Source organism: Onychostruthus taczanowskii, unplaced genomic scaffold (assembly GCF_017590055.1).
Source record: "Onychostruthus taczanowskii isolate IOZ18803 unplaced genomic scaffold, ASM1759005v1 scaffold10, whole genome shotgun sequence".
NCBI lineage: Eukaryota > Metazoa > Chordata > Aves > Passeriformes > Passeridae > Onychostruthus > Onychostruthus taczanowskii.
Genome location: NW_024496526.1, coordinates 10,302,349 through 10,317,145, shown reverse-complemented (window position 1 = coordinate 10,317,145; position 14,797 = coordinate 10,302,349). Strand labels below are relative to the sequence as shown.

At 38.5% G+C, this 14,797-nt stretch overlaps 1 protein-coding gene across 1 annotated transcript in view; it reads left to right on the top strand.

Annotated features, from left to right (window-relative positions):
• Positions 1–14,797, top strand: part of DPP10 (dipeptidyl peptidase like 10) — a 244,744-nt gene that overhangs the window by 113,242 nt on the left and 116,705 nt on the right. Inside the window, exon 4 of the mRNA XM_041405727.1 lies at positions 4,706–4,800. Coding sequence (XP_041261661.1) covers positions 4,706–4,800 — 95 coding nt within the window. The remainder of the gene's footprint in view (positions 1–4,705; positions 4,801–14,797) is intronic.

The following is a 14,797-nucleotide window of genomic DNA, read 5'->3' as shown; positions in this document are numbered from 1 at the left end:
ATAGGTGAAAAATCATTGTTTAAACCTCTGAGAATGGAACGGACAAGTAGAAATGCAAGTCTTGCCTGGCTAAGATGAAATATGCACAGGATAGTGGAGGCTCAGATTCAGTAATCTAAGTTCTGTGGCTTTAGTGAGCCTGTGATGGCTCTCTATATTTTCATAAATTCTTATTTATCCAGGGTAGGATTCCTGCTTTCATTCTTCATCAAGGAAGCTCCATTTGGTCTGTAGGCTGTTGGATCTTTCCTGAGGCTGTTGGATCTTTCCAAGTACAATGCAGACTCTTGGAGTTACTCCATGGCAGAAAAATAAAAAACGTGATTAGAAACCTGGAGCTTTTTGTGTCACATACGGGTCTAAAGATGAAAATACCACCAATGAAACAGGAAGACTGCCAAATAATAAAAGTTGGCTCAATCCTGATGTGAAGGTGAATAGAGCACTGGACTGAAATTCAAGAGATTTGAAAGTGTGTAGTAGTGTGTCCTTTCAACTCAGTCTGTGTCATTTAAATAACAAGATGAGTTGCTTAATTGCAGTGACACGTGAAACTAGAGTTTAAGTTCTTCAAATAAAACCACGACTATTCAATGTCCTCCTGTCAGAAAGATAAATTTTGAAAGGCCCTGGCCCAAATTCTTGCACTAGAACAATTCAGGTATGATTTGCAGTGATGGGGATGTACTTAAGGCTGGAAGTTACTCCATTTTCCCCCTAAACAATACAGGATTTTTCATTAGAATTTACAAGGGCCTGGATTGTTTTTTTGAATATACCATGTGTAACTGTGAGTGCTACAAAGAAAATCTGTAGCATTTAGGATGTGGTATTGTGTTGTCAAGTCAATAAATGGGGGTAAATTCTATAAATGGAGGTAAAGAAATTATTGCAGAATTGATGGGGGTCAAGCTGCTTGTCAAGTAGGAAAAGTTTTACATTGATTTCTTTTCATTTTATGATAGTTTGCCTGTACTTTGACATTCCCAGGAACAATTTATATTATGCCAGGCACAGTGCAGAGCTGCATTTCCTGCCAACTCATACCCTGATCTTAAACAAAACCCTTAGCAGTGTTGAACCTAAACCAGAAACAATAGTCTTAGTGAAGCCATTTATAATAATACTGCTTTTATTTTAAAAAATACTTGAGATTATCATGGTGCTGTATTTCTGTAATAGTGCTGTCACTGAGGGTTATATTTATATATACATCCAAGCTGTAATTTAAAATGTATGGATTAATAATTTCAGCAGAACATATATTCCATGTTCTTTGCCTAGAGATAGGGCAGATGATGAAATTATTTACTTTTAAAAACATACAATAGCATAAGAATTTGGACATTTAGCCTTGCAATGATAAAATAAATTACTGTTGGTCCTGCAGCTAGTATAATTCTGTAAGAGGACATTACTGACTAAGGTGAATTTATTCTGCTGTGAAAATCCCAGATTTGTCTGAGTTTGTTTTCATGTAATATTTTTTAAATGTTGCGTTCTTTGTGAAAGCTAAATAAGTTGTAGAGAACCTCTTGAGCATCAAGTTGTCCTGCAGAGGTGTGTGTCCATTTGGCAGCCTCCTTCTCTGTCAGCCTTAGAAATAAGGTCAAAATCAAGGTGGAATCAATTTTCCCGAAGACAGTTGTGTATAATAACCCTGTCTACCTCTTTATTTTTTTAGTGACACTGTTTTTAATCCTCCTGATGTGTTTCCCATTAATTCTGTTTAATGTAAGCTTTGGATGTCATAAAATAAATCAAATACCTTGGATGAAAACCCAGTACACAGTTTCAGTAGAGTTGCCTCTATCAAATATAACATTCTCAATTTTTTTTAACAAGATCTATGTTCTGTAAATAGCTGTTAGGTGTTAATTATATTGCCAGCCATTATTTTTGTGGGAAGAATCCTGGATTTATAGTGCCATTATTTTATTTGGTACCGATGTCAGGATAACTTACATTCAGACCCTTGGTTGTCTGTCTTTGTGTTTTAGTAAAACAGAATAAATTAATCAGTTATTCAATGCTCTGCAGTTTCCAAACTTTTCAGAAATTTGAGAACTATTATAATTAGGAAATTTTCACTCAGTTGTTTTCAAGGCTGTTTTTCTGTGCGGCATCCAGGGCTGGTGATTCAATAATGCGTCTTCTTTACAGAGGCTTCCTCACATTCTCCTTTGCTTCAGACAGGATGTTTTTTATTCTAGTGATGTCCTCAGATCAATAATATGGCTCCTCAGGGCTGCAATTTGTGCCCAGCTGAGAGCTTTTCACATGACACTACTGTTTGTTTCAAATTAAATGAGAATTTCTTTGAATTAAGAACTCTACTTCACTGAATGTCTTTGTGAAGTGTCAGAGGTCCCTGAACCTTCTTGTGGTGAAGGCACCAGGATAATAAACAGAACAAATCCATCAGCTGTACAAATGGATGAGGCTAAGGACTAGGTATTGTTCTCTTTTGTAGAATTTCTGACTCTAGGTATCAAAACTTTCAACAAAAAGTATGTTTCTAGCTCTTAGTTAACATTTGAGCTATCAATGAAAAAAAATCATGTGATGTGGTCATCAACTATCACATTATCCAGCCTGAAAAAATATTGATTGGAATGGCACTTCCATATTAATTAATATGATTACTTTTGAAGACTGTTATGCTCTGTGTTTACATGGGATTTTTATATAATCTTTTACCTGCAAACCACCTTGCATTTTGCAAGCATTCATTTGATTTATGCCCTTCAGGAGCTAACTACTGAATCCAAGTCAAAGAGAAGTATAATTACTGCCCGGTAAAGCCTGGCTTTTCAAGAGGTCTGACTCAGTCTTCTGTTCTGGTTGATTGAGTAAATTTTCTTCTAACTTTAGAACAAAGGCTTTCATTTATGTCTCTCACAGTATTTGCCATTCCAAATGTTGTTTCACACCTTGTGAAGGACTTGGAAGAAGAGTCTTAGGACTGTGTATTTTAGGAATTTTAGGACTGTGTCCTCTTAGGAATTTTATGGGAAAGTTCTTTTTTTTTTGAGTCAATTTGTTTTGGTAGGATTAATTAATGAGGCACAGTGCTATAAATCCTGTTGGCAAATGACTTGTAGGTGAGTACATAAATGAGAAGGAGTAACATTCTGTACTCATTTGGATTTTAGCACATTAGTATCACCTGTGGGGTCAAAATGCATGGTTTGGAGCACTTCAGTGTCTCTGGGTCATTTATGCCATTTCTCACAATATGGTTCAATCATAACTAGGGACAGCTCTTTATCCAGACAATTTCTTTTTTTTTTCTATAATACTCAGCACAGTGACCCAGTGTCATTGGAGATTTCCTGTGCTGGGGTTCCTAAAAGAATAAATGCAAAATAGCCTAAAGGAAGCTGCAGAAACAGCCATGTTCTGTAATTGGTAACCTGAAGCCAAATAACTGTCTATGAGGTGCTGTTCCTTTTTATTCAAAATGAATATTTGAAATATATTCTCTTTAAAAGGAGCTGCTGGTAATTCCACACTCCACAATCTGGTTTGCCTTCCTAAACAGCAGCTCTAATAATACTGTCCTAAACTCCATCGATCCCACCCCACTTCCCAGCCATGGCCCTAAAATAGCTTAGTAAGCTCTTCAAATGAGCCTTCATTAATTTTACAGAACATACCAGAGGACATTCACTAGTGCTGGATATCTTTAGTTGCTGTGGAGTCAATTAAAATAGAGCTACAGTTTTCTGAAAAAGCAAAGCACTTTTTTATGATAGCATAACCTTTTTCTCCAGTGATGTTTACTTCCCACTTCATAAAATTCAGGGATTTGTAATTAATTTCTCAGACATTACTGAAGATCAGGGAAGTTATTTTGTGTTTCCTTTAGGATTAATGTAGAACTTTTCTTATGCTTTTTACATTGTTATAATAAAATTGTTTTCGTTTAATTAAGTACAAATCTCTTACATGGATTTTAAATAATCTGAGAGAATCAGCACTCTATTCTATATTGTAACAACAGTGGAAAATTGGGAATTTTTTATCTTTAACTCAAGGCTGAAGTACTAATTTTGTATTTCTTGGTAATTTTGCAGGTTTTGGTACAAGAAAATACAAAGTATTTTTCATAGAAATCCCAATTAATTTCAGATTTATTTATTTTTCTATTGAGGTGTGCCAGATTCTTTTTCTGGCAAGAAATGATCAATCAAGTGAGTGGAAAAAGGAAAAAGTTGCAAAAGCTCATCCCTCAGTGTTTTAAATGTTTTGCAAATGGACCTATTTTCCTTTACCTTCCTTTCCTAACATTCAGTTCTCAAGAAAATTCAGTATTCAGCAGCCCAGCATGAATCAACAGAATATGGACTGTCTTAAAATAGTCATAACTTTGTCCATCAAGTCACCAGAAATACAGACAAGTACAGAAGTTTTGTTGGAATAACTTCTAAAGAGATGTGAATATGATGTCCAACAAAATCTTTTTTTTTTTTTTTTTGCAAAACTTTACTTTGCTATATGGCAAAATCATAGATGTATTGAATTAGGGGACGATTCTGTAGGGCATAAACTGGTAATTTTGAAGCTCATGAGGCAAATCAACAAAACTTCTGCCTTATTTGTTTGTAGTAATGAGAATAATTAATTTAACATACTGGTTCTCTCCACAGAGTTATTAAATTCTCAGTGTGTTTGCTAACTGCTAATTTCTTTGTCATTGCAGATACAGCAGTGGTGTATAAAACCAGGAATGGACATGTTGTTGAACTGAATGTAGAAACAAATACAACTACATTATTACTGGAAAACACAACTTTTGTAAGTAATATACATTATCTGCTTCTCTCGGTGGAAGTCTGCTAACATTTTTTTCTTGCTACAGGAGGGAGTACAATATCTAAACATTAAAGGAGATATGTTCATAACCTAGACTAAATTGCATCTAAATGAAAAGTATAATCTATCACTCTGTCAGTGAATGATTTCTGAATTATTTGTTGTTTTATGTGTAAATAACCAAGGTGTTGGAGGATTTGCTCTTGGTTGGGCTTTGTTCAGACCATCTGAAGGATGGATTGTGCTTGGCATATGTGCTGGAGAATCTACCTGATGTCTATCAGGAAAAAATATTTCATAAAAGGTGGGAATGCTGCTTAAATATTGACAGTTTTTCACTCTTAGAAAAGAGGGAAATTGTTCAAGATTCATAGGAACATTTTCCTTAAGGGAAGTAAATATGCAAAGATAAATATCATGTTAATCTCTGGTTTAGTTGTTTTTCTGTGCTTTAATGTCAGAGTAGATGATTGGGGATTATTCCTCTTGACCAGTAAAGGGTCAAGAATGGTTTCTGACTAGCAGTAATTGCTAAGAAGTACTTTAATACTTTAGTCTGCATTTTCTTTTGCTTTTCTTGGCACAGTTATTCTCAGGGATACCACTTACATTCCACCCTGTAATTCTCGTTTATCAGGGTTTTGCAGCATAATTGTGTGGCTTGTCAATCTCTCCCCATAAATACTCCATGCAGACAACTGGCTGTTATTGTTAATCCCTGTATTTTTAATTTAATAAAATCTTTTACACCTGCAGACTCAAAAGGATGATTCATTTTCATCAGTGCTCTTTGGTAAAGGCTGATTTTATTCCTGGTCTGTTCCTGGTCTTTGCTGATAGAGATTCCTCTTTTCAAAGCATAAAGCCTCAGGTGACCTTTACTTCTAACTCCTCAAACAAGAAAGAGGAGAGTAGAACTTCAGGAGAAAGAATTTGATGCTGATTTCCTAGGTCAGTGTAAAGATGGAGGAGGATGGAGGAGAGAATTACATTTTAACGTGTGTGTGTGTGTGTGTGTGAGATTCCCCTTCTGTGAGCTGCACCCTTCCATATGCTGGGATGTGCCTCAGGGGACCTCTCAGCCCAAAAAAGGCTGTCTGACACAATTAAAACTGGGTGGTGATGCCTTGTGAAGGCTGACCAAGATGAAGCTAAAGAACAAAGTTGGTGTTTATTAGAAGACCTCAATGGATCCACCTTGGGCAGCACAAGAGCCCAGCCAGGGCTACACCCAAGATGAACCAAAATGGCCACAAAATAGACGACCCGTCATGAGGTCTCACACTTTTGTAAGTTCTGGTCCATTTGCATATTGGAGTTAATTGTCCAATTATAGTCCACTATTGTTTGTGCTCTTGGGCCTGAAATTTGGATCATTTGTCCTTGGTTCCCGCTAGAGAAGGAATTGTTTTGTCTCCCTACTCTGTGAAGAGAGCTCACCATCCCCTAATATGAAGCTCAGACTTACGCATTAAAGCAACACAGAATCTGAAAAACATAAAAGCTAAACCTGAGGCATCAGTGGAAGGGCGAATTTCTGTAAATACAAGCCCTCAAGCGTTAGGAAGCGCTTTCCCTGTTAGCCATTTTCCCAAGGCAGAGTGAGCCCTGCCAGGCCTGTGCCAGGCCTGCGTGGCGCCTTCAGTGCGTGACTCGAGCATGAGCAGCTGCTCGGGCATCCCCGGCTGCAGAACGGGGCTTTAATGCCAAGACGTGAGTCTCCCCTCAGAGGAATTCACACACTTCTGGCTGGAAGTGTCTGGCCTGTGCTCAGGAATGTGGTGCCAGCACGACAGGCCATTCAGGCCGTTATGCCGCCCCAGCCTTGCCAACTGATGATTGGTTGGGAAGGACAGGCTGCTTCACACCAAGGATGTCACCTCTTTTTGCAAAGTTGTTCTTCTCTGGGCTTTTTATGGAACTGATTTATCCCCAGTTCACACAAACCGAGTGATCTCTAGACACTAGGTACCTACTGTTAATTAGAAATGTGGGAAACTGATCCAAAATATGTAATATTCAAGCAAACATTTAGTAATTATGGATGAAAAAAATAAAAACCAGTGTATTTTTTTTCCCTGCAGAGCTCCTCTCTTTACACAGCCAAAAGAGGAGAGTGTTATACTTAAAAATAGTCAATTCCAGCAATTAGTATTCATATGGAGGAAGTATAATAAAAAACTGAAAACAGAGCAGAAGGCCCAGCAAGTTTGTTGATGTATGTTTGGAAGAGAACAGTGGGAAATGTTCTGTGCTGTCTGACATGGTGGCCAACAATCCTAACAGGATAACATTACTGAGGCAGGCTGAAATCAAAAGCTCTCCTGTTAGCTTGACTGTCCCCAAATTTGCACTGCTAAATGTAATCTTCTAAAGTTAGACACCTGGATCATTAATCAAACATTTTCCTTGCTCAGTGTCACATCTGCTTAATCATCGGTGCATAATTAGAATGGGGGTGGTTTAATGACTCTGCAGAGATGTCTTGGATTAATAAAAAATACAGCAGAGATCTAACACAGGCAGTAGCAATGCAAGTTCCTTCATTCTTCCCTATCAAAGGGTTTTAGTCATGGAAGAGTCACCTTCTGATGGGAGTTAGTCTGATTTCACTCTGCATTTGCTTTCCTGTTTGCCTTTGCTCAAGCAGCCAGAGAAATGGCAGGGTTTTCTTAGTAATGATGATAATTGTCCATGGAGAATTGAACTGCTGTGATAAACTCCTTGTGCAGAGGAAAGGGGCAAGTAATGACTCTTTGTCACCCCTGATTGGACTGTGTTTGAATCAGCAGCTCAGAGGAGATTTTCTTTTTTTCCCTCATTGCTCAGCCCCTGAAGCAATCTTCCACTGGGCACAGATCACTGGCTCTTCCTAGAGACTGCCACTCTCCTGCAAAGTACACATCTTTTATCCTTCTTTGCATTGCTTATTGTGTAGAAGCCAGATATCCCTAATGAGGATCTGCTGTGCTCACTAAGTAGGTGTATCATCAAAAAAGCAGGCTGCAGATTTTAAAAAACCCCTATGTTAACATATATAAAGATATGTAAATCCCCCAACCTTTAAAAGTACCATTAATAATAGTCATGCACCTGGAAAGAAGAAAGGCTAATGTTTTGTCATTCTAGGATGCCCACTTCTCTTACACAGGGGAAGCATCTGTCCAAGTTCCTGAATTAAAGTACTTTTTTTCTAGTATAATCAGGTTTTATTTAGAAGTAGGAGAAATTCTTGTACTTCATTTGTCCTTCTGGAACAGAATCCTTTTCTGTAATCAATTAGTAAAACAGTTTAATATAATTAAACTATCAGCAAAGCAATATTATGGATAACAAATACAGTGCAATAAGTGAAAAGGGTAGGTTGCAAAGCACAAAGAATGTTTTTTGACATCTCTGGGCGTTATTATTTAAGGATGTTTACTACACATTTTCCTCTGACTGTATCCATGTAGTCCCTCCTGTTTCAGCTGTCTAATAAACAGTTAATATCCTTAGCCAGCAGCATATAAATGTTCACAGCTGGAGGCTGGACCAATCTCCTGTTAAGAGGAGCCAGAAAAAGCCCTAGACATTAATCACTGTGTGGCATCCTGGTGTTTGAGATGCTGCCTCGATACAGGTTTACAATATGTTCTCTATCATCTGCCTGGGCTGCCATCACCGTGATCCTAGGCGACAATCTACCAGCTTTTCAGCGTTTGGCAATTCTTTATTGCACTTCACACTTCCAAAATCAGCGGCATTATGCCACATGTAGCCAAGAAATTTCAGTGTTTAGCAAGCATTTTATTGAATGCTTTTGCCATCAGTTGTTCCTTAAGGTCAGTAAAAGCAGGTTACCAGTTCACACACAGCCCAGCCACAAGCTGGGGAGGAGAGCATGGAGGACCACATGGATCCTTTAGCTCAGGGAAAGTTGTCCATCTGGTTCCTTATTCTAGCTGAGCTTCTCAAGCCTGTTTTACATCCCTTAAACACAAAACAAACTGGAAAAAGCAAACACAGAGAGGATAAAAAATGTGTGTAGGGACTGTGTGTTCTGGTATGGAACTTTCCAAATGTGTTGAATTCTCTGAAAGAAACCTGCAGAAGTTTCGCCTTCATTTCTCACTCTTTAAAAAGCTGCAATAATTATGAAAGTGATAAGGCTTCTGTTAGCCCTCAGTTTCACTGCTCTTGTGGTGCATGTATTCAGGTACCATGCACACACCCTAACAAACACTCAGGCTCCTCTGTCAGAAATGAGTCTACTGGGACTCCTCCAGGCTTTGGAGTGTGCATGATGGGATATATTTCGAATCTGTTGATTTGTTTTTGATACCAGGCAATACAAGTGGAATTGTTTTCAGTTTGTGAACTCTGGGATAGGGACCTGTATTTACTACAGCTTTCCCCCAGCTGTATGCTTCAGGCTTTTCTAACCCCCCAGTAATTCCTGACTTGCTGTGCCCCTTGATTTCTGTGCCTTTCCAAAACTCTTTTCAAGCTCAAAGGAAAACTGCATCATGGTGCACGGCAAACAATTACTGCTGAGTTTCAAACCTGTTTCCAGAGGCTTGTCAGGAGCACATCCTGGAGCTGTTGTGTTGTTGTGTTACTGTGGATCATTTTTGCACAAAGGTGGAGAGGGAAGGACCTTGCTGCCTGCTCTTGGTGTCAGGAGGTGACAGAGCAGGAGCAGTCTTGGCTCAGGGACCATGGTCAGGCAGTGGCAGCCCAGCAGTGAAAGCCCTGTGGGGGCCTTGCAGCCAAAAGCAGAGAATGAGAGCTTCAGTCCGAGCAGAGCTTTTGGCAGGGACTCCTTTGTGGTGTTTTACAGAGCATTGTTCATAAACAGCCCTGCTTGTTCACTTCCTTTGGACACTTTTTTGGTTTTGTTTTGTGCTCCCCATCACCACACCACCTTTCTCTTTTGACATGAAACTCAGTGCAGCATCATAATGCAATTACAGTTCCTTTGTTGATTAATGTAGATTTAATTGCAAGAGCAGGTTACGTGCTTGTATTTTAAGAACCTTGCATAAGAGATTAATGAAAGGGTGAATAATAGTAAATACATTAAATAACATTATATAACCACATAAATATTAATAGTTGTCGCAACACTGGACATTTTAATGACCCACACATGTTGTAAATAGGTGATTATGAATATTGTAACATTCTCTCTACTCCCCCATGCTCCTCTGAATGTCCAGTAACCATTTCAGCACAGCCTGAAAGCACAGGGTTTCAGTAACCCTTTCAGTAGAGGGGCGTTTATGAGGAAGGGTTTATTGTTGCAGTGCACCGCTGTGCATGAAGGTGGGAAAGCCTAAGAAGGAAGGGTTTGCAGTCCCTGTGATTTGTTGGTGGCCATTGGTTTTTGTCAAGTTTTATCCAAGAAGGAGGTTTCACCATAAAAAATGTGAAAATATCAGGTTACGGCAACTCTGTGTGGGATTTCTCTAAATCCTATTTCTGGTAAGATTGTTTCTTGATATAGTTAAGGGTCAACTATGTCTGTTACTGGGAAATGTGAGGAGGAAAAACTTTTGTGATTGAGTGGTTAGAGGTTGTCTATCAGGGAGGCCATGGTGCAAGGCTCACGGTTGGTTCATGTCTATTTTTATGTCCTACAGTTCCAGGTGAATTGGGGGAATTTGGTTCCTCTCACCCATGCATAGCATAGAAGTCAGCTGAAATCATGTTTTAAAGCACATTTGTCCTTCAAACTGGACAGGAAACCTGAGGGTTAACAGTTCCAACACCTGGCATTGCAAAATTTTTGGGTCTAGATTAAATGCTCAGGTGACGCGAGAAGCACCACATTAAGAAACGTAACCTTGGAAACCCAAATTTTTCATCATTCCAATTATAGCACATTTTTCTAATTACCACCTGTCTTTCTCAGAGGCTCCCTGTTTCCAGTACTACAAGCCTTGCTCTTCTGCTGGGCTCCACTCTCTGCTGCTCCCTCATGGTCCATCTTCTCCTTTCAGTCACAGCGGCGGCAGTGAAGGAGAATCCCATTGTTCCCTGGACTGCCAGTGCCTGCCAAGGGAACTGTGACATGCCTTCTCCTCTTGCAGCTCCTGTCATTCCATCCTACCTGACTCCTTTTATGCCATTTGGCCAATTCCTGTCTGATAAATGAAGCAGGATGCCTGTGAATGCTGATGAACCCCCATCCACTGAGATTCCACTACAGCATTAAATTAAATTTCTGATACAGATGTAGATGTGCAATAGAGAGATGTATAATTTCCTGGTTGCCACCAAGCTCTAAAGTAACATTCCTGAAGGTCTTAAAATATTTCATTCTGAATGAATAATAAAAAAATAAAAAAATAAAGCCTAAATGTGTGTTAAGGGAGCACTAAACAAAAGCTGGAGAAGGAGAATAACAGGAGTGTGGAAGATGAAAGTTTCTGGGGAAAATAGAAGCACAAGAAACTGAAACAGCAGGAGAGGTAAACCTAAAGGAAAAAACCCAAAGCAGACAAATAAGCAGACTCCACAACAGTGAACATTTTTTAAAATCATTTTTAACTGTGATATATTATTTCACTTGAAACCATCCAACTGAAACTATGGAAAAAGAATACAGTAAAGTGTACATGTTACAAAAATATTTTTACAACTCAGGGCTAGACTGTATTACAGATAACTTCATCTGTTTGTTCTATACCATGTTTTTGAAAGATTATGAATAAGGCACTGACTTAAATGTCATATTAGTTAAAATCCACAAAACCAGTAACCGCAAAATTTTATAGTATGTGAAAGATGAAGACAGTCACCAGTACATCAGTAGCTCAGAACTAGGGTTTAAGAAAACAGGAGAAATAAAAAGAGCTGATACTAGGGGCCCGTGCTGAGGATGTAGAGCCTGAACCAAGCCTAAAATTTCTCTTTAACACAATCATAACAGGTATTACTGTTAACGGGAAAACACACATAACATGCAGAGTTTGAAAAAGAAAGAAATATTGACATTGGAAATCAAACTTGAGATTATATTGTTCACTGGAATTCTATGTTGCATTTTAATCATCCATATGGAGAGGTGGGAAAAGCCAATTCTTCTTTTCCATGCAAAAGTATATTTGAGCAATTCTTGAAAGGTGGATGAGAGAAGGAAACTGGAAAGCTGAAGGACAAAAGCCTGTTCATATTCTCTCTGTCTTTTTGCCTGGATTTGGCTTTTACTGTTGCAGTCTGTGGTGGCAGTGAGACCACTGAGGTCATCACATCATGCTTCACTGTCAAGAGAAGAATTAAAACTCCTAACACAGGAGGTATTTCAAAGAAACCTAGAAATACAATGTTTCATATGGTTAGACCTGATTTTACAGTCAGTGGGGGATTTGGTTGAGTGAGGAATGAAAGATCGGGTATAAGGACATTTATGTCTGAAAAAGTGAAATTATGTCGAATGCAGCAGTATAGGCAAAATGGCTGACAGGCGTGTGAATTAAGCAGGGAAGACAGTGCACAAGTGTTAAAAAACCCCACATTTATTTTGTCTCAGAATTATGCAATAGTGTGGCCTGTAACCACTTTAAGGATTACAGCAATTTCTCCAGTCCGAGTGTTTTCTGGTTGCATGGAGCTCAAGTTTTTCATAGGGATTTCAACTCTTGTTGGAGCTGCGTAGAGGGAAGCAAGGAAACTCCCTTCCCTTTTAACTTGTGTTCTGCCTTTGGAAAGGGATTAGGAGTGCATGGAGTGCACAGTGTTGGACTGCCCTGGTCCCTAACTGCTGATACTGAGCAGTGATGCAGAGGGAAACCAGCCCTGCTTTTGCATTCCTGGACTCTGCCTAATTAGGCAGCTCTGTTTCTCCCACTTTCAGAGCTTATTTGTCCAAAATTCCATTCTTAGAGATCAAGCCCAGCAAACCCATAGGGTTATAGTCACATGGGGCAGCATTTAGGTCTGTCTTCCTTAATGAAGGCTAAATAACTTCCTGACAAAGCAAGACGCTTGAGAAACTGTGGATATGCAGACCCGTGGAACAACCATCCTCCAGATAACAAGACACCTGAGGGTTTTTAATTCCCAGTGTATTTCCAATTTGGTATTTCCCAACACTTCCTTTTAAACTCAAAAATGTGTTCTCCTGAGTAGAGAATAAACCCTTGGGGTCAGAGGTCTCACAAGCTTCTTTTTAATGAATAAATATATCTAACCTCTGTAGAGACTGGCCTAATAGATGATCTCCCCTAAGTTTGTGTGCCGTACATCTCATCTCCTACAGCAGGGATTGGAACTTTCTTTTTCAGCCCTTCACCAGCTGGTCTAATCTCCTCAGCCAGGGCGTCAGGCAGCTGATGGTTGATGAAATCCCTTAGACATGGTTGTAGGGGAAAAAAGAATTCTGTCTTTTAGTGACTCACAGGTAGTGAGTTTACTTGCAGGAGGAATGAGTCAGGTGATTGTTTTAATTTTCTGTTTTTAATGTATAAAGGCTTCTTCTATGCATATAAGTGGGAGTCTGAATTAATTGCCAGTTTTTAATGTATAAAGGCTTCTTCTATGCATATAAGTGGGAGTCTCTGAATTGATTGCCAAAATTGTACTTGTCTTTACCAAAAAAAACCCTTCAAAACCAGAATTTTGAGGAAATTGTAATCACTTTGAGTCACTTAAATCTCTCTGCAATTCTATTGGAATTAAACATCTATTTTATTAAAGGCTTGATTGTAAATCAGGCTTAAATGAAAGGACTTTAAATTATCATAAAAACATAATAATGTTTTTATGATAATTTAAAGAAATCAGCGTTGATATCAGCTTTGGCAATGAGCATATGATTTCTGCTGATCTAATTTTCAGTTTCTTATTTCTGAGGTAAAACATTAAAAAGTATGACACATCTTTATACTCCTTTTACCAAGAATTATGCCATTATGCTAAAAAAGCAAACTAATTTGCCCAAGCCCGTTATCATGCAGTTTTTCACACTGAATGTACACCTTGTGTCTGGAGGGAAATAAAATTTTGCCAGTGAGTGCAAGCTGAATAAACAAGGTTAGTGGGATTCAAAAGACTTTAAATCTCAAATCCACACCACTCTGTACTTGAATATGCAAGTAGTTCTTGCAGCTGAGCTGCTCAGCTGTTTGCAGGAAGAGCCTCATTACCTTTGGGGTGGCACCATCAGGGACTGCAGATTCTTGCTAAATGTGTGAACTGGTAGGAGCTGCGCTCCCTGGGAATGAATTTGGAAAGTTGCCTGGGTTATATAGTGCTGAATGCTGAGGTAGTGGGGCAATAATTAATAAACTGCTAGAAATAAGACAAATTTCACATGGGAAAATATTTTCAGTGAGGTGCTAGGAGAAGGGAATGTTACTTGTAGATTAACATAGTCTCTGCTTAAAGATGATGAACTCATAAAAGCAAATTTGTGTACAGTAGAAATCTGTTCTGGATGCTTTGTAGATATAGAAGGATTGTTTAAGGTGTGTTGTCTTTTTTTTCCCCTTCTTTCTCAAGACTGCAGAATTATCTTCTGAGTTTTGATTCTGTTATGCTGCTGAATCAAACAGCTTATCTTATATAAAAATATAAAAATATTTTTCCCTTTAATTCTTTTGGATGGCTTGATTCTAACTATGTTACTTAGGAGCCTGAGTTTAAGTTATATGCCAAAATATTTAATATTTTCACTTTATTGGAAGCTCCTTTTTTCCAGGTATAGCTCCTTAACTACTCTGAATGTAATAGATTTCCTGCTTTGTGTCTTCCTGCTCGTGTACCTTTAAACCCCTGTTGAATTCATTAGTTTAGTCATGGGATTAGGCTAAGCAGAACAAGATCCTTAAGAAATCAAATAGTGGATAGATCTTGTTCTACATAGCTGTTTTTTATTTGTTTTCATTTTATGGCTTTGTGATTTTGTTATTTTTTGCTGTCCTACTTTTTTTCTAGTCTTATCTGCATTTTTCATTTCTTCCTTTTCCTTTCGTTGTGCAAATAGATGTCTTGA